A 21,204-nucleotide genomic window follows, 5' to 3' on the forward strand; every position below is an offset into this window, starting at 1 on the left:
GTCAGCACTAATATTTTCTGGAGGAGGAGAAATTTATTTTAATTATTTTTTTTTTTTTTTTTAAATTTTAGATGCAGAATTAGGATCATATATCCATGATGAAAAGTGCAGGCAAAGTTCAGTGTATCACAAAACTATCTGAAGGCTAGGAGCCTACTAAGCTACTGTACAAGCCTACTTCAAATATTTGATCAAATATTTGATCTGACTGGTGGTGTCCCAAGACCTCTAGAGCCAACACAGTGGAGGGGGACTAAGAATTCATGGCCAATGAATGCGACCACTTGCTTTGGCAGTAGTTTGCAGTTAGATTGCCTCAAACCACTAATGAAACCACAGCAACAGTCTATTCTGATTCATGAAGATTTTGTTCTCTTCTCAGGTCTTTTGAAGTTTCAGCCAAAGAAAATTATTTCCATTCTTATTTCTTCAACTTTTAAGGTTTGTAAACTGTACAGTCCCCAAGTTCTGCCTTCTTTCATTGAACATGCAAAACTGCTAACAAATTCCATTTAAAAAAACCCTACTGATTAACAGAGTAATGAATGTCTACAGACATCTACTAGTCTGGGACAGAAACAAAACATTTAAGAAAAAGTTATTGTACTATTTAAAAAACCAAAAAGTTCAACTATTGCATTATATATTTAAAGAATACTGTGGTTTGGTTTTGTTTTGTTTTTAATTAAAACTTTAGGAAACAAAGGCATTACCACAAACCAGAAGTTAAATTAACAACTTACTGTGAGAGTTTAATATTTAGTGATTTTCGCTCTACTGGGCCTCATACAAAATCATGGGTGGCAATATCTTTGTATTTTGGTTAAGGTTTATTCAAATGAAATTTCTGGAAGTAAGTCAGGCAACAAGACTCAACCTTGATCAAACTTTGGCAGCAGCTGTGCTAGATCTGTGTAGTGTTGTCGGGGTTGGTGGTGCTACACAAGAAAATGATAATGAAGAGATTTGGGAGTCCTTTACTGCCCTTTTCCTTTTCTCATATCCATACTTGATAACAACAGTTCTCCAGAAGCTTCTAACAAATGGCAAGTAAATGTCCTGGAAAGCAGGGAGAAGTTGAAAAGATCTGGGAAACTGGAACCAAAACCTACAAAAACTTCTATTCAGCTAAAATGAAACAAGACTGAATCATAATGCCAAGACTGTCTACTCTTCAGTATTTTGTTTGCTGTATTGGCCTTCTACATTTTAAATGCAGGTGTTAATACAAACCGCTGTAACATATAAGCATGATACTTTACAGATGGATGTTGGAATATAAGAGCAAAGTTTTTACTTTAAACAATTTAGCCTTCTACTGATATAACAAGATTTTTAGTTTGGGGCGCTTTTTTTGTTTTTGGTTTTGGTTTTTTTGTTGTTTTGTTTTGTTTTTTAAGATAGCCAAGCGGAAAATACAAGGAGGTATAAGTGACTAGTCTCTACAGACTGTCCACATCAACATTTTCTCAACACTGGGATGGGAAAGCACTTTCTGAGATGTTGATTTTCCTCTGGACTGAATGAGTAATAGCAGATAAATAATGAAAAGTAAGCAACAAGATTTACTAACAGAGTCATATCATCATGAGGTAGGCTATACAGTACAGTAGGATAGCGCTACACTTTCAAGAATAATATAAGAATATACTTCCTGGAGACCTTCTGGAATGTAGACAGCAAAATAAAGCCCCCTATAAAAATTCTTGATTCTTATCATGAAACAAAGAAAATCCAAAGGTGAGGGGGGTCTGGTTTTTTATTTGTTTATTTGGGATTTTTTCCTCAGGTATGCAATTTATAAGGTAAATTTTGCCTACTATGAATTTCCACAGTTTGGGAAAGAAGGCAAGGAGATCTGTGATTGTAGTTCTACACAAGTACTCTCCTCTTACTAGACATTTAAAATATATATTGATTCAATTTAATCTTGTCTTGAAAGAAGAAAGGTTTTGCCTGGTTTCTCTAGACCAATTTTTGCGAGCACTATGATTATTTAATGACACTTCCTTTGCTAGCAATTCCTAGTCAAGTAATAGGTATGTCTGTTTATGATATACTCAAAGAATATTACATAAAATATATATTAACAGCTATTTCTTGTTGATGAAACACATTTCTAAAACATCAACTGCATTATTAAGATTATGTCATTATTATAGCAGTTAAATCTGAGGTTATTCATATAAACTCATATATACATCATATCATACATCCATATATATTCATATAATTTGAGGGACGCTAAATTATTGTCTGTCTTTGTCTTTTTTAGGAGTGAGATTAGATGATGAATCAAACCATGAATTTAGGCTCCATTCAGAAACTAATGGAAGAGACACAGGTTTTTGGGACTCAACCGAGACAACCTTATAATTTAGCTGGAGGTTGCCAACCAGGTAACCATCTGTGTAATTCAAATCTGCCATCTCAAAGTTTCTACCCATATTCATCTCATTATCCATATATGGATATGAATTACAGCAGTGATTGGGAAATTTTTGAAGCGGTAAAAATTCAGGAACTGCAAGAAGTCAAAGCCAGAGCTGCCCAAATGGAGAAGACCATGCGCTGGTGGTCAGATTGTACCGCTAACTGGAGGGAGAAATGGAGCAAAGTTAGAGGAGAAAGAAATAAAGCCCAAGAGGAAGCAAGACAATTGAGAATCAAATTAGATGGTGTTGTAAAAGAACTGAGTATTCTTAAAAAAATAAATCGAGATTTAGTAAATGAGAATGAACACTTAGAAAATGTAACTGCTTGGAAAACAGAATGCAGTTGCTCTGAAATATCTTATATTAAAAAAGACCTAAGCCAGTTAACATTTCTGGAACGAGAACCTGTGAAAGAACTGAGCAAAGCCAACAAGATTACTGAGGCAGAAGACGCAGAGAAGGTAAAGAATGGTGAAATTTTTTAGTTCATCAAGAAGTGGGGGATTATGGATGTGTATCTAGAAATGGGATTTTTCAAGGATTTTGACCAAATTACTACCTGATCCATTCACTAGCAAACCCACTTTTTTCATCTAATATTCCTAATACAGAGAAATACATAAAACAATTCATACCCTTCAACTATGGCTAAATATTTAAGTAACAGAGGCTATATCCAGTAAATTATTCTGACTCTCTCAGAGAGAGTTTTAAGGTAACAGATTACCTCTGCTATCTGAATTCTCCATGTTTTGTGTACTTTTTTTTTTTTTTTTTTTTTTTTTTTAACCTGGAAGAAAACAATGTAGCTTCTTGGCTTCTAAAATAAGATAGTTTAATTCTCCCTCAATGCAACTTCTAAAATGTGAGAGGAGGTGACTCAAATTCTTCTGCAAATATACAAGATTTTTTGTTTGGTAAGGAGAGTAATTAAATTGTTATGCAGAATTAATCAAGTATGGACATGGTTTAATACAGCTCCTTGTTCTATATCACAGAATCACAGAATTGTCTAGGTTGGAAAAGACCTTGAAGATCATCCAGTCCGACCATCAACCCAACATTTACAGTTCCCAACTACACCATATCCCTCAGTGTTAAGTCGACCTTACTCTTAAACACCTCCAGGGATGGGGACTCCACCACCTCCCTGGGCAGCCCATTCCAACGCCTAACAACCCGTTCTGTAAAGAAATGCTTCCTAATATCTAGTCTAAACCTTCCCTGGTGCAACTTGAGGCCATTACCTCTTCTCCTATTGCTTATTACGTGGTTAAAGAGACTCATCCCCAGCTCTCTGCAACCTCCTTTCAGGTAGTTGTAGAGGGCGATGAGGTCTCCCCTCAGCCTCCTCTTCTCCAGACTAAACAACCCCAGTTCCCTCAGCCGCTCCTCGTACGACATGTGCTCCAGACCCTGCACCAGCTTCGTTGCCCTTCTCTGGACACGCTCGAGTCATTCAATGTTCTTTTTGTAGTGAGGGGCCCAAAACTGAACACAGGAATCGAGGTGCGGCCTCACCAGTGCTGAGTACAGGGGTAAGATCACTTCCCTGTCCCTGCTGGCCACGCTATTTCTGATACAAGCCAGGATGCCACTGGCCTTCTTGGCCACCTGGGCACACTGCTGGCTCATGTTCAGCCGGCTGTCAGTCAACACCCCCAGGTCACTTTCTGACTGGCAGATCTCCAGCCACTCCTCCCCAAGCCTGTAGCGCTGCTGGGGGTTGTTGTGGCCCAAGTGCAGCACCTGGCATTTGGCCTTATTGAAACTCCTCCAGTTGGCCTTAGCCCATCGCTCCAGCCTGTCCAGATCTCTCTGCAGAGCCTCCCTACCCTCGAGCAGATCAACACTCCCACCCAACTTGGTGTCGTCTGCAAACTTACTGAGGGTGCACTCTATCACCTCTTCTAGGTCATCAGTAAAGATGTTAAATAGGAGTGGCCCCAAATGGAACTATTTTTTCATGTTTTGCCAGTTTTAATTCTGTGTCTTTACATGCATTATGTAGTCTTTATAGACAGCACCATGTTAAAACTATACTTATTTGTCTGATAGATAGCAGTCATTGTAGATGTAGGAAATTCTTTCCTACATTGTAGGAAAACGTTTTTGCCTACACTGTAGGATGTAGGAAAGTTTTTACTTCAGTTCAATGGAAATTGTCAGGATCTTAGGCCTGAATGTATAATGTTCAGAATTTTCACACTAATGTACATAATTTCATTATATTCCTGTGAGTTCTGAAAAAACCACCGTAGTGTTAGTATTGAGAATAAATTTGGCCAAAATATGCATGCCTTTCATATTTCTGGCCAGACAAATGGGCTATAGGAAGGAAATAACACAAAATATATTTTAATTGTTTCTCTTTCTTCTTAACATAAAATAGTGCACTACTTGAAAACTGAAACTTTATATGTGAATGGAAAACAGTCTTATCTTTTCAGCAGCTTCTAGTATTTTCTGATGTACATTTCAGGCATTCTTCTAAAACTCAAAAGAACAGAATGGTATGAAATCGAACTGCTTGTATTCTATACTAAAATGAGATTAGCTTTTAAACACTTTGTCAGAAGTGATAAAACTTAAATACATTTCTAAAGGAAACTATTATTTATAAGAGATGTTCAGGCTTCTCAGTAAATATGTATTTTATTTTTTAATGATTTTTTTATAATTGTTAGTAGGTTTGCTTATGTTTTTTATGTAAATCTTGTATCTTCAAAATAGATATTGTAGTGATTTTACTTTCTGAATGGGATACAAATTGGTATGTTATGCAGGTAACTTTGCTCCTTATACAAAACTTGTATAAGTCCATCACCTGCTTCAACATGATTTACATTAGAAGTTTAAGAGTTCTTAATGTTGAGTTTCTCAATATATTAATTATGTTCAGAAATTGCATTCCTGGTTTTGTTAGTTCCGTGATTCTCTCTTCACCATAGTTATAGCCAACTAAAGATGATTGGAATCTATTTCTTTAGTAAAGATAGATTAGAAATATTTTGGATATGAAGCTCGTCATAACAGAAGGTGTGAGATGTCACAAAATGACAGTGATCTAACTACAATGACTTTTTTTGGACATTCTATCCACATATAGTGCAACTGTATAAGTTACCTGTTCCCTTTTTTCTCCTACGTGACTTGAATGTCTAGAAGAACCTTGGTAGGCCTAGCAGAAGTTATGTTAGACTTTTTCTTTTGTTTATGTTTTTTTTCAGATGTCATATTTTTGTTTTCTCAGGATGTAGAGGTAGTCAAACACCAAAGCAATCACAATAAAAAATTCACTCCAAAGTCTCCTGATTCCTTTCCCAATGGAGTTCCCAGCATCTATTTGGAGGAACCTAAAAAAAGTTTGGACAGTACAGCTACGACAACAGAGAATGATTTAATAGATGTTTCAGTCTTGCATTTGCATTTGGCTGAGATGCAGAAAATCTTACAGAAGGAAAGAGAGTAAGTACAAAATATATTCTACCTGCATAAATCTCTATTAAAAATAAAGGTTTTTAAGATCCTTTCTAAACTAGATATGGTCATATTTGCATTTATAGCTCATATATTATCATTTCTAAGCTTCATTAGTTACTATTTTAAGGCTTTAATAAGAATTAAAAGAGAAAATTCAACACAGTTTGTTTATAGTTTTCCTTGGCTTGTCTGTTAAGAATGTACAGTTAATTAAAAAATGATACTTACTAGAAATTTGATATCAGTGCAGTGATATCTAATGTATGTTATGCTCAGTTATTGGAGTGCTTTGTGCTTAATAACAAATTTTAGCATACTCTACCAGCAGACTTTGAAATAGTCCGACTGCAGAATGACTGTTTTTGAATTAAAAGCATGTGAATACAGCTGCAAAATGCTGTTCATCTTAATCTCTTCACTTGTAGTAAGGTCTATGTCAAAAGCTGATAACAGAGAGAGAATAACACACTTACTGTATGCTTATTGTATCATATCAAATTTACCTCACATAAATACTAAATGTGCATTTTGGTGGCCTAAAAGAAGTCATATGCTTATTACACACTATGTGCTAGCATGTGAGTCTCTGTGTTGGTAGGAATTCCTTGAGGTTTTGTATAGATGATCAGTATTCAGCAAGACTGAATCACAGCAAAAAGGCTTTCCAAGGAAACACTCAGTATGTGATGTATGGCGGCTGTAGTAGGAGAATCAGGCAGTATGTGACTGTAGCTTCAAAGTCAGCTGAAGTTAGTTAGAAAATTAAGAGGAGGAAAATTCCCCCTCTTTCAAATATGTTCAACGGTTTCAGTTCAGGGAGTCTGTAATAGTAAGCTATGATGAATTTCTTTCCTGTCAGGTTTTTTCACAATTCTCCTGTAGACAGTACAAGTCTGAGTGAAAAAAAAAAAAAAAAAAAAAAAAATCCTTTAAATTCCTAAGAAGTATTTACTGTGTTTTGTTACATGAATTAGCTGTAGAAAACATACACTAATTATTTATTTAAATGACAGCAGATGACCATCTATCTTATTAAAAAAGATTTAGGTTTTTTTTGGAAGCAAAAACCCCAGAATGCCTAAATTTTCCAGCCAACTTGTAACTGTACTTCAGAGAGACAGACATTGCCATTTATGCCTAGATATACACCGACTGTGGTATACGGTAATAAATTTACTGATACATAGTAAGAACGGGGGCATGTCTACACCATGCAACATATGGCAGTGCCAACCTCAGGCAGCATATGCTCACAGAGCAGTGATTTTGGCATAACCACGGGCATTGGTATAACAACTCCTTCTCTAGGTCACTTTGGGCAACCCATGTGCAAAGGTGTTCTGTAATCAGATTATATGCAATTTAATAGAATGAAGCAATTATTTTTGGCAATGTACACAATAAATAGCTAGGAGTAATGTTACTAGGATAAGTATAAACATAGTCACCAATCTCTTGAGACACCCTATGAATCCTTGTGGGCAATCTGTCATCTGCCAGCTCAGAAAGGGTTGGTCTCCACTGCTTAGTGGAATCGTCTGATTTTGCTGAGTTTCCATCTTCAGATTTCCAGTTCTTCCTGTTAGGTTTTCTATGTGTTCATTTCAGTATTTTTACTCCTGGATCCTAGAGCTGCTAATAATGACTATCTGAATAATCTCACCCTGGTTTGCATTTTTGCTTTTCTTATCTTGCATGGCTCTAGCTTAAGTACTTTCTCACAGCTTCTTCCTCACAACTTAGCAATTTTCTCAGTAAGCTTGAGCCAAGGACACACAGCTGTGCTGCATCAAAAGCAAGCTTGGATCACAGACAGCTTGAACCCCAAGGCCAAAGGTTGCCTTGGCAGTCAGTATGATCTTACTCATACATCACAGGCCTTCTCAGTAGAGTTTTCTGGTTTACTTGCAGTACTCCCAAACTGTGGCTGCGTTCTTTCCAGAGTCATGTTAGCTCATGCATATCCAGTGTTTGGGCTTGCCCCTAGTTACCTGATTATTCTCCCCATAAGGAGGTGTTTTGATTCTTCACCCTGAGAGGACCTATGCTTCTTGCATACTGTTTAGAGCTATCTTCAGTAATGCCAATATACCCTTAAGCCACAAATCAGGCTTTGCAAAATTTAATAAGAAAGGAGCTCTAGAAAAAAAAAAAAAAAAAGAAAAAATAAAAAGAGCTCAAAGTTTATGTTTTAACTTTCACAGAACAATGTAAAATCATACACCAACATTCTCAACTAGGCACTAAGCCTCATATCAAATACACGTTTGAGGTCCCATTGAAGTAAAGATGTTCCAGGTCTTCCAGGAAGAAATTCTTTACAGTGAGGGTGGTGAGGCTGTGAAACAGGTTGCCTGGAGAAGTTGTGGATGCCGCCTCCCTGGAAGTGTTCAAGGGAAGTGTTCAAGGCCAGTTTGGATGGGGCTCTGAGTAACCTCGTCTAGTGGAAGGTGTCCCTGAACGTGGCAGGGGGGTTGGAACTAGATGAGCTTTAAGGTCCCTTCCAACCCAGACCATTCTATGATTTCATAGAAATGTTAGAAATATAACTTGAAAAGTTTTATTTGTAATTAAGAATTTTTTTCTTTCACTTTTAATTATGTTCCAAATTCTATTTTGTTACAAAACTGCAAAATGATGAATATGCATTACATAAATATAAAATGAAATTATGAAGGAATTTCATAAAATGAAATTATGAGAAGTTCATTCTTGTCTTTGGAACTTGGCTAATAGTGTTTCCTGTGAACACAGAAATGAGTGTTTAATTGGTCCCAAAGACAAGAACATCTGTAGTGCTCCTCCTGCTTCATATTTCTTTCATTATTTCCTGAACAACTGAAAATATTTTAATTGGTTAGAAGAGGGCTAAAAGTAAATACCAAAGTTCATTTTTTCAGTAATACAGTACCTTTCTCCAAGGAAGCATCATTTGTTCTCTGTGAATTGTGTGTTCTAAATAATTTTCCTGAATGTAGTAATGGACTCAAATACTTTCTGGAGGCAAATGTTTTATGAGGGTCTAGTACCTCTCAGCTAAATAATCTATTTTCCTAAAATTCTTCTAGCATTTTCTTTCAAGAGCAAGTATTTCTTGAAACATTAAATATACATATTTTAATATTTTTTTAACATCTAAAGTAGATATCATCTTTGGTTTCAGTACTGTCTACATACTGTACATATTCCCCCATATGTGTATGTTTAAAACAAACTTTTGTCTGTACCCAAATAAAAGTGATACAATGTATTTTCTCCAAGAATCATCACTAACTTGCCATGTATTAGGTGACCTGAATCACTACCTGAAGTCCATTTCCAAATTTTCTTCAGTTTATCCCAAAATTTCATTTCATTTAAAATTTTAATTCAATACTTCTGTTTTTCTTTGTTCTCTTTAGCTATTATTTTTGGTAAATAACTTGGAATAATTTTATGATGCTAATATAGGGTTTTAATAAAAAACAGATATACAGTTGACAAAGCAAAATACAACTCAAGCTGTGGAAAGGAAATTTAAAGTAATTTGTTGTCAACTTCAAAAAGATGTAATGCTGACTTTTAAAATACTTTTCAGAATGAATGTGTTTCTGGAAAAAGAAATGGAAAAAATAGAAAATGAATTATTTATTTGGAAATGGAAATATGAAGAACTGAGACAAACCAAGCTGGAAAGTCTGAAGCAGGTATGTTAGCAGTATGTTGTTGTCACACGGGGTAAGAAACAAAATTGAGATTTTGATTTCCTGTGTACTAAAAGTAAAATGATGAAAGTGATAAATTAACCATTTATCAACTATTTATCCCCATAACCTGGCAGGGACAGACCTGCCAAGGGTATGTGGAGAAGCCCAGCCTTGGCACAGCCACCATGTGCTGCCATGATGGCACCAGTGCTGGGGAGCAGCAAGGGTGGCACTAGGGTGGCTCCGTAGTCTTGCAGGAGGGGACCAGCCAGAGGAGGCAGATGCTCATGCCCTGTCCCCATGTGTGGTGAGGGTGGTGGCCCTGATGTACAGTGAGCCATGGTCATGGTCTAGCTGGGCTTGTGTTCAGGCAGAAGGGACCCATGTAGGGCACGGGATTGTGTGGGGAAGCCCCACCACCATGAGGACATTGCCTCCGGGCTACCAAGTGGGCATGGTGGGGGTGGCAACCTGGCAAGGAGAGGGCAGCGTCCTCAGAGGTGGTGGTGGCATTCGGAGATCAAGGCTGTGGCCAAGAGAGGAAACTCCTCGTTAGGGAGAGCCAAGTGCCCATTCGGGTGGCACTGAGGGATTGCTGTCAAGTCCAGTGCACAATTCCCAGGCTGTGTCTGTGGGGAGTGGTGGCTTGTCCATCAGTTTCCATTTGGGAGGGGGCTAGAAACATGCTGATGACAGCATGAGACACATCAGCAACAGTACTGGCATACCCTGGGGCATGGTCCCCAGCACCAGTGGGGGCTACAGTTGCTGGCACAGTAGACACTTCAGCTCAGAGTTGCTAAGGGAGGATGCAGGTCTGCAGGCCTTGAGCAGCAGGCAGTGCCTGATACCTTCCCTTGAGACTGGGGCAGAGGAAAAGAGTGTCCATGCCTACAAGAGGTGTACACTCGTTGAGGAAATGAGTTGCGCCTTTTGAGCTGCAGGAGGAAGTGAGCAGGATGGGCAGTCTCAGGGAAGGCAAAGAGGAGATTAACAGGATCTTCAGAGGGTTCCCAGAGGTAAGAGAGTCTGAACCACACAGGAGGGGCAGCCAGAGACAGCTATCAGTTGCGAGATAAACAGAGTCCCATGGTAGGAAGGCTGGAAACTTATGACCTCAAGCGATTGGAGGACGGCTCTTTTTCTACATGCAGATCTGAAGTTGCAGAATAGGTTCAAAAGCCTGGTAGAAGAGTAAGAGAAGAAAGCCATGACTGGGGAGGCATCAGAGGCAGCTTTAACCTGAACCATGCATTAACATCAGGAGGAAGCAGTGAGTGGCAATAGTAGGAGACTTCCTCCTGTGGGGACAGAAACTCCTGTGTCCCCCACTTGCTTTTTGGAGACTTTTGTGGCTTGGTGTGGGCTTGGATCCAGAACATTGCAGAGAGATTGACAAGATCTGTGCAGTCCTTAAACTACTACTGTTCCCTGCTGCTCATCCACATGGGCACCACTGGGGTCATATTGGGAATGACCACACAGCTCTGGGATTGGGGTCATTGGGGCCCAGGTGTTGTCTCCTTGATCCAACAAGCTGGTCAACCTAATGAGAAGAGCTTTGAACTAGGAGTGGTGGGGGTGGGAGATTACAGACCACAGTAAATTGAAGAAGTGGTGGTCAGGGGTGGAAAGCTCAGGGTGCAGGTTGATAGGAGCAAGAAAGACTTCAGGAATGATAAAGCAAGGTGAAGGGACACCCACCTAAAGTGTTGGTACAGAAATGCATGCGTCCTGGGAAACAAGCAGGAAGGATTAAAGCTGTATGTGGTTATAGAAGTACAATATTGTTGGAGCAATTAAGATACTGTGCCAAGTTGGAGTACTGTGGAGGACTGCAGGAAAGACTGGCAAGGAAGGGCTGAGGGAATGGAAGTTGTACTTTTATAAAGGAGATCTGCCTTTAAAGAAGCAATTTAAGAACACTGCTGGACTATGTAGAAGTGGTGTTAGGAACGAAGTGTCCATTTCAGTCCAAGTTCATGAGTAGAAAAATAATAAATATTTGTGTTGCAGCTTTCAGGATATAGCTTTCAGAACAATGGGTTGAGGATGTCTTAGATCCAACAAAACTCAAAATGTGTATCTATATAAATATAGATAATTTCAAATTTCCTATAAATTTAACATCTCAGATTTGGAAAAATCCAGGAAAAATAATTAGATTTCTTTTTACATTTGGGAAAATATTGCAAGCAGTCTATTAAATTCCCAGTTCTAGTTACGAGGTGGTACATACATAAATGGAATTTCCTTCCTAGATAAACATCCACAGCAACAAATCAACATCTATCTGTCATATCTGAGCTCCTTCAGATTTTAATTCTTTATTTTCTGCTTGCTGATTAAGTAGGATTTTAGCTTGTCATACTTCTGCACAACAGAGGAAGTGTAGATTTAGTTAATTGTTTTGCTTAAGAAATGTAGTCTTTATGTTTTACAGTACTTTACAGCACTGGGAATAGAAAAAAAAAAAAAAGAAGTAAAAACCTGCTGAGAATTGGTTGGAGATCGACAGATTCAAATTTATATATATATGCATTCATATACACATATATATGTGTTACTGCATTTCTCTTGGGAAAATGCTGAATTGCTTTAATTGCAGGTATTATTTTGAGCATTCTGTTTGTCTTCTCAGATTTATAAGACTTATATATCTAGCAATGAACCTGACTGATGTGTATGAAATTACTTACATTTGTGGGGTTTTTTGTAAATAAAAATTCTTCCTTTATTGAAAAAACACTAATTTTGTGTTGGTGATGTGTGTGTGAATGTCACTTACTATATATTACTGTTGAGAACTGGATGCTGGAACACCATACAAGGTTTTTGACAGTGAAACATTTGAAAATAAAGGAAAGTGCAAACATGTACTAGTCTAAGCATGGAATCTGATTCATATGCATGCTTGCAATATTAAATCACAAAGGAATTTCTAGATTAATCATTACCTCTGGATTATTTTAATGTTCTCCACTAAGAGTTTTTGGCTTCAGTTGTGCATAACTTAGTCTGCTATTTCCTTTGGGACTGTGGAACAAAAATGCTTGGTTTTCAAGTGACAGTGTCACTGCAAATTAAACCATTTTTACGAATGGTTAGCTCTGTTAGCCTTTTGGAAGTTTGAGAGATTTTGTGTAATGTTAGAAGCTTCACAGCTGCAAAGATTTGAGTATTAGTGCTCCTAGTAACTAATTACTTTCTGTTAAAAGATGAATATTCACTCACCTTGGAACAAACTAAATATGGAAAGCCTTGGTGATCTTGATAGTAATCTTTTTAAAAAATTCTGCGTCAATTTGGAAATTGTAAATAAGTTTTCAATTAATTGAGTTAACTAAAAGAATTAGTAAAGTGACAATTTATATTTGTAGTAACTATGAGCATTACATGTAGCTTTGTGTGACACTAGCATTGAACTTGTCCTGTTTGGGGTCATAAATTAGGCTGTTTTAACAGGTACAACAGGAAGTTGCATTTAGTGTTGAAATCAATCACTTCTTTTTCTGTTACGAAAATTCTTTTCTCCCATTAAATAGTAAAATAAGAAGCTAAGATTAGCACTAAGCAGTGTATTGTTCAAATCTTGACTGATGTTTGACACCACTCTGTTTCTTTATTTGAAAGCAGTCAAATATCATCTGCTTTCAGTGCACATGGTTTTGTCTGTTTCTCTAAGGACACTCAGAAGTCCTCAGTCATTTAGCTTTCTCTGGCCTTTCCTTAATTTCAAGTATAACAGTTTAAAACCAAGTCCTAATTGGCTATTCTTCTTAAAGATTACTTTGTCACTCTAGATTAGGTCTTAAATTTTTACCTTACTTGGTTGACTAGATAGTGAAAATTGTGTCTTGGCTTTCTTTAGGGAGCTAGTGAATTAAGAGTTTATGTCCACCAAATATTTTTCCAGGGAGAAAGGAGGAATGGAAGTGGAGTTTCCCTTCCTTATACATTGTGTTTATTGCAGGAAAAATGTATTGTACTATCTGGAGCCTATTTTACATATTATTGTGAATTTGTGGTCTAACAATGCTATCAGTGTCAGAGATTGATAGATACATTTGGGGCTTTTGAAGAGACCTATTTATGAGCTTGTTACATAATATTCAGTCCATAAGATCACATCTTAAACTAAGATTTATACATCTACATTTCTTAGTTGTCAAAACTATTTTGTACTATCTGGTTAATAAGCTTCAGTTCTACTTCTAGAAGAGCTTGCAGCTCTTCGTGGGATACTAAATCAATTAATATTTCCTACGGCTTGCTTTTCACATATATCACAAATAACCTATTTACAACTGTAAAAAACTGTTGTTATTATTAAAAAGGGGAAAGCAATTGCTCAGTTAAAATTATACTTGCTTTATTGTTGTGTTTGCATGAGAATCCACATAAGGGCGAAGATCAAGTCTGTAAAACCATTGAATAAATAAAGGGTGTTGATATCAGATATATTTGTTTTTAAAGTAATCTTTATAGCAAAAACTAGGAATCTTTAAGTTCTCTGAAGAACACAAAAATTTTGACATCAATGACATTGCTAGTCAAATGTCCCTGGAAATGGGCTCTCCAATTTTGTCAGATACAGCTTAGTTTACAAATCAATTAACTAAACTTACAGTCTGAAAGACACAAAAAGTGTATTTGAGTGTGATTAGTTAGGCCTTCAGACTCTTCATAAAACAGAACAAATCTTTGGTGTGTTTCCCTAATATTTGTAAACACAGAATTATAGATAGCAAGACTGCTTTATGTTTTAAGTTTTATGTTTTAAAATGCTCATTTAATCTTATAACATGCACAATAAAACATTCTTGTTTGCACTCTTTGCAAGTCTTCCTCAACATTTTATGTCTGTCTTTATCATTTCTGAAGGACATGCTTTTCTGGTGGTTGAAAAGTTAAATAGATGGAATATTTACCAAGCAATTTTACATTATACTGAAAACAGTGGAAAAAATGTATATACTGCTATTTTCCACTGGAGTGCACTGTAGACTTACAAATGTCACTATAGACAGTGACTTCTGTGTTTAAAATTACCTTCTGCTAGCTGAGGTACAGAATGTTCCCTTACTTGTTGTCTAGTGTGTTGGTCATTAATGAGGGAAATTCCTATCCCAGTTTGTGGGATATGAAGCAAATATTACACTAATTGGTACTTAAAGCCTATTGGAACGTCAGTTTCAAAAGAAGCATCCTTAGGTGAAAAGGAACACAGGCTAAATTAGCATTTTGTATCTTAGGCAGAGACATTTCTGTTCTTCCTCTTTTTCACACAGAGTTGAAGATAAGTCACCAGCACTGGTGCTTTTGCACTAGAGCCAAAGACATCTTTTAAAACAAATGTTTTCTGTTCTCTCTCTCAGTAAATAGATGTTTAACACTGTATATTATGGCAGTCTATGTATTGTTACTTACGTGCATTACTTTCTTTAAGAGAAAAACCTGTTGTTTCCTAGATGGAGGAAACTCCGCTGAGGCAAGTGAGACTTTTAGATAAAACAAGTCTTCTACTCTCACTGTAGGCATTTAAATGCTGTTTAAAATGGAACGGCCTTTTTAGAGACTCAGGTTGTTAACAGCTAATTCTTGTTAAAGATTCTGTATTATTTCCACCTTTTCCAGAAATATTTATTCTGAAATTACCTTATAGTGTGAAGATGTGCAGAGCTACTTACCTATCATTGCTATTTTCATTCACTTAGTATATACATGAATTAGAAATAGTGATATTCAGATAATCTTACAGGAAATTTAGATATATGCAGTAAGACCATCTATTCTGTCCCACAATCTTTGCCCGTCCCCCAAAATGCCTTCTGATTATCTCCTGAATTCTGCAGAAAACACAATAATTATCAGATACAAAACCGTAGGCTTGATGGCTTTAAAGGCTACTGTGGATTGTTCTGTTTAATTCTCACCTAAGATGCACAGAAATATTGCATACTATGCAAAGTTATCATAGGAATAAAATTATGTCCCAAAAATTAAATCTGTGGTGATTTTATATGCTACAGAATAGCCAGTAATCTGTTTTGGTGTGCTAAAGGAGTCTGTATAAAGTTTGGTATAGAATCCTCAAGGCTGAGTTTTAAAATATCATTAGACAATTTTCTGAAAACAACGTCTGAATTATTTGAATACTCAAACGACTTTATAAAGTGGAAACTCAGTGCAGTTAATTTTCCTGTCATAAAATCTCATTATTTTTAGACTAGATGTGGAATTTGGAGTGTTCCTTACTGTGCACAATCCTTCATTTATTTGAGAGGCCAGTGTGATTTTCAGACTGCATAAAATGGGATGATGATATTACCACACATTTGATTCATGGTTTCATAAAGTACTTAAAAAAATTCTTTAGATGTACACATTTCTTTTTCCTGCCTTTACCTGTAGCTTACAGGTAGTTTGAGACTAAGGAAAGAATTCCGAAGCATTGCTTAAGTAAGAATTCTTGTAGAGTCTTAACTACTCTTTCCACTGTTTTCATAAATCATTTACCAGTTCATATTTAGTGTTATGCCTAGAAAAGATGTACTTAATGTGAATGTTTTTACTGTCCAACATAAAATATAATTTGTGGTGGTGCATAACATCAAGGTTCCGTTTGCTTGCCTATTTTCCTACAAATGTAATTTGGAAAGTGCTGGAAAAATCTGCTGTTTCATTGACTTTTCTTCCCCATACTGGCTTCTAACAAGATATTTAAACTGTATTGGGTTATACTTGCCAATATTTCCTGGGTCTTCATTGCATGTTTGGCAATGAAAATACAAACCAAGACAAAGATTTTTTTTTTTTAAATGTGAGGACAGTCTGTTACAACTGAAAGTTGAAAACTCATACTTATTTCTGTGAGGAAATAAGTTTAGAAGAAACATATGTGTCATACAGAAACATATCTGTGCATATTGATTTTCTGTGAAAGGAATACCATGCCAAAGCTGCATCATTTGTAGAGGTTTGTTTTGCCTGTTGGTATGCCACTGGCAGAAAGTATAACCTGGTGAGGAAATGTTTTGAAGATGAGGGAGGAGTATGCACATATGCACACTTATGTATATGTGTATATATATCTTTCTGTGTTTATATACATGAAGCAATCTTTGTCCTAGAGGTTAGCATTGCATTTTAACAGAAACAGTTTTTCATAGCTTAGACTGAGAAGTCCAAAATGATAACAAAGTTACTTCTTAGTAGTGTATTAGTGTAGTCAGTTCACCATATGGTTCTGTATCAGAAATGAATTTTTTGCAGCATATAGTTTAAAAAAAATCACCCCCAAAAAAGCTTTATTAAATATCATGAAAATGCCTTTCAGGATTATATTTTAGTATTCACCTACTTTCCTGTTTAAGTAAGTATTTCTGCTAGCAGGCTTACTTCTTATTTATTTACATAAAATCAACTTGGCCTAAAATAGGCAGTTCCTTTTTTTTCAAAAAAAACCCCAACAAACCACTGATGAATTAAGCGTAGCAACTGGTAGAATGTGAAAAATTGAATCTAATGTCTGACATGGTAAAGACATTGAGTTAAAGATATAAGTATTTTGTACTTAATGATGTAGTTGCTTTTTTTCTATCCATAACCAGATAAAAATAGCAATGTGTTACTTAAAATATAAAAATCTAATTTGAGGAGAGGTTTGATTGGAAAAATAGATTTAGATATCTTTCTTTCTTAGTTTTTGAAAATGAAATGCTCTTTTTTAGGCATGACAAGTATTTGGTCCTTCTACTAAAAAAAAAAAGCTTTATTTTATTGGGAAAAAAACCCACACAACTAATTCTTCTCTCTTGGATTTTTTTATTATTTTTTTTTCCATAGAAACTAACCCTGTCACCTTGCAAGCTCTTGTCATAATGTTAATAAGAAATGCATAAGTGGTATCTTAATTACCCAGGATCTAACACCTTTGTATGTATAAATAGTTTCCATTGTGGGCTCAGTAGGACTGTTAGGAATCACTGCCCATGTTGCGTCACAAGTCTACGCAATCCTTGAAGGCTTGTGAAATCCATTGCTCTGTAGTAGTCTAGAGTTTGGGGTTTACTGCATGGTGAATGGATTAAGTAATTTTTTGCACGCTTTTGAAGGGAAAACACATAAGGAACTAGAATAGAGTTTCTTGGTTTTAAAGGATCTTGTCATGTTTGACGAAATAAAGAATATGCCTAAACATTTAGTGTTAGAATTAATAGTTTCATGCCTGCCATCTAGGATACAGTTATATTCATAAGACTTTCAGAATGGTTAGGTAATTTTGCTTCCTAACTAATGTGTGTGGAATAAAAAGTCAGATTTACTGTTTCATTATGTCTGCTGAAATGGAATTTTCTTTTTGACTCAGCTATAGCATATGCAAGAGCTGTATTGCTTCTGGAACAAAGAAGTATTACTTTCATGGGAGGCAGGGAAGGAAGAGAACCAGCCATGTTATTTTTTTTTTTTTCCCCCACTTTCTTTTTTTCTGTTTAATGTGTAATAGGAATTTTCCTCTTTGGCCTTCATTCTTTAAGAGAACTGTCTGTCACTGAGGTAAGTGCCTCAGCACTGAACCATTGCATTTTCAGATTACTTTGAAACAAAGGATTAAATCTTAGGAAAAATTAATGAATGTTGTGTTTAGATACAGTCACAAAACTTTCCTTGTTTATATCAGTGGAGTACTGCATATTTCTTTGAGCAACAGCATGTCAGTGAGAAATCTGCTGATGTCAATGAACTTTGAATTAGTTCCTAATTTAAACTGTGTAGTAACAGGTGATTAAAAACTGTGCCAGAAGATTCTTCAGGGACCTTTGTAACTTCAAAATAAAAAGATAATGTGTTATTGTAGGTATGGTTTAGATAGAACAGAAGAGGTATCATGAAAACCATACTGAAAACAGTAGAACTATTTCTACAGGCACTTGCCACCAGATCATTGCACTATAGAAATTATTTTATGTAATTGCTTATCTAGATCAAGTGACTAAAGCTCTATATGTCAGGTTCATACTCTGAAAGGAAAGCTGTGTGGAGACAATGTTCTATATCATATTTATTTGAAGGCTAAGCAACACAAAACACTTTAAATTTTCTTTGAACAAAGGCAGCTCCTGCATTTCTTGAATCCTGTTGAACTTTCAGTTCAGAAGAGAAAATAACCCTAAATACTGGTTTAATCTGTCCCTTTTAGCATAGGCTGTTGTTTAAGGAGAAAGCTCACTGCACCAGAACATGGCTACTTTTGGAATCTGGTGTATAGTGCAAATTACCTGCACTTTAGGTAACATTGGTATAATAGTCTTGTTGGTATAATAGTATATATATACATATATATCAAGCAACTTTGATGCAATCTTGATTTTCCTGAAAATGTAATATTTTGTTGTACTGGGTCTGGCTGAGCTGGAACTGGTTTTCCCCTATAGCAGCCCTCATGGTGCTGTGTTTTATGTCGGGAGCTGGCAGGGTGTTGATAGCACACTGGTGTTGTGGCTACTGCTGAGTAGTGCTTACACAGCACCAAGGCTCTTTCCGACATTTCCCCCCCCACAGTGGGACGGGGTGGGCAAGATCTTGGGAGGGGACACAACCAGGACAGCTGACCTGAACTGACCAAAGGGATGTTCCATATCATATGACGTCTGCTCAAGTATAAAGCTGGGAAAAAGGAGGAAGGGGGCGGCGGTCACCCTTGGTCCTCTGAGGCAACCACTACGCGTATTGGAGCCCTGCTTCCTGAGAAGGCCCGACATCGCCTGTTCATGGGAAGTAGAGAATAAATCTGTTTTCTTTTTTTGCTTCCGCGTGCGGACCTTTGCTTCGCTTTGCTTATATTAAAACTGCTTTTGTTTTACCTGCAAGGGTTTGGTTTTTTTCCTATCTTATTTTCTTTCCCCTCTTTTCCCTGTTGAGAAAAAAAGGGAAGGCGGGGAAGTGATAGAGCGACTTGGTGGGTACCTGGCATTTAGCCAAGGTCAAACTACCACAATTTTTTTTGGCGCCCAATGTGGGGCAAGACAATGGCAGCTTTATATTAAGTGTACTATAGCTATAGCAGTTATTAAGCGACAAGCTCTTGTGCTAGTCATGGGTTTGTTGATTGCACTGCTTATCTTTAATTTGCTAAGCTCGGGAACATGCTGGAAGAAATTGGGAACATCATGGGTGGTTTTATTCTGCGGGCTCCCAAGGTACTTATTCACCATTATGTTAGCTCTTTGATACTGTTCATTAATACTGTTCGCCTATTGGGCGTTGTGTGGAGCTTGGTATGTTTTTGATGTAAGAGAAGGCAAATTTTGGGTGAGCCAATACCAAAATGTGCCCTGAGGCGGCCTGTCCCTGGGTGGCAGGGGGAGTGGAAGGATTTGGGCAGATTCCTAGGATGGTTATCCCGTAGCCTGGGATCTTACCCCTGAACAGGCAAGCAACCGCACAAAATTGACATAACACCTGATAGAAGGGTGCCTTGCCTATCCCAGTGAAAATCGGCAACTTCTAGCGCTGTACTGGGGCCTGGCCTATGCTTATCGAGCTGCAGTTCAGTGCTCTCAAAGGACTGTAGTTGAGATGGGAACTCAAACAACAACAACAACAGCAGAGATTGCCTCAGTAGTAAAAAAGAAGCAGTGGACAAGGAGAACAGCAGGCCCATACCCTCAATTAATAAGGGAGGAGAAAGAGGAAAACCTTGATCAAGAATCTGGTCCTTCAGCAAAGGGATTGGAAGAGGGAATAACAGAACTCAAACAGGAGGCAGAAACTACCCGGTCCCTGACGTCATCAGAACTGCGAGATCTGCGGAAAGACTATAGCCGCCAGCCGGGTGAGCGGATTGCTGCCTGGCTGCTTCGATGCTGGGATAATGGGGCTGATGCTCAACAGCTGGAAGGTAAGGAAGCCCAACAGCTGGGTTCCCTTGCTAGAAATTGAGGAATTGAAAGGGGAATTGGAAAAGAGACAGCAATTTGCAGTCTGTGGAGACTGCTCCTTTCAAGTGTTAAAGTAAGATATCCTTTCAAGGAAGATCTTATGGACAACTCCCCAGGGAAGTGGACTACTGCAGGTGAAGGTGTCAAGTACCTGAGACAATTAGAAGTGCTGGAAGTCATCTATGGTGATCCAGATAATGATGAAGCCCCTAAAAATCCAGAGGATGTCCTGTGCACATGGGCCATGTGAAGGAAGGTGATTAAAGGTGCGCCGTCCTCGTATTCTGCCAGCTTGGCTGTGATGTACTACCCAGAAATGGATGCGGGAGAAGGACCAAGATGTACGCCAACTGTGGAGGCAGTCTCTTCCTGGCTTCAGAACTTTGAAGAGAGTCTTGGTACCTCCTCATCTCTACGGGCGAGTGCCCTGGATGTCAGGAGCACCCCAAGAAATCAGTTCTCTTCTGTTCCAGTCAGAGGGAAAGGGAACCCCAGGCATGTGACATGTGGCAAACTTTGGTTCTTCTTGCGTGACCAGGGGGAGGACATGAGGAAGTGGGATGTTCAACCCACCTTTAAGTTGGAAACTCATGTACATGAATTGCGAGGAAAGACCCCTGCCAAGAAGAAGACATCCAAGAAGGTTGTTAATGTAGC

The 21,204-nt window shown here is 37.5% G+C and overlaps 1 protein-coding gene across 3 annotated transcripts in view; it reads left to right on the forward strand.

Moving 5' to 3' along the window:
• Positions 1 to 21,204, forward strand: part of CCDC102B (coiled-coil domain containing 102B) — a 189,525-nt gene that overhangs the window by 17,550 nt on the left and 150,771 nt on the right. For all 3 annotated transcript variants that reach the window (XM_074847787.1, XM_074847801.1, XM_074847794.1), the window contains exons 2-4: positions 2,276 to 2,896; positions 5,689 to 5,903; positions 9,496 to 9,604. In XM_074847787.1, the coding sequence (XP_074703888.1) occupies positions 2,288 to 2,896; positions 5,689 to 5,903; positions 9,496 to 9,604 (933 nt within the window). In that variant the 5' untranslated portion in view covers positions 2,276 to 2,287. The remainder of the gene's footprint in view (positions 1 to 2,275; positions 2,897 to 5,688; positions 5,904 to 9,495; positions 9,605 to 21,204) is intronic.

Source organism: Strix aluco, chromosome 1 (assembly GCF_031877795.1).
Source record: "Strix aluco isolate bStrAlu1 chromosome 1, bStrAlu1.hap1, whole genome shotgun sequence".
Taxonomy (NCBI): Eukaryota; Metazoa; Chordata; class Aves; order Strigiformes; family Strigidae; genus Strix; species Strix aluco.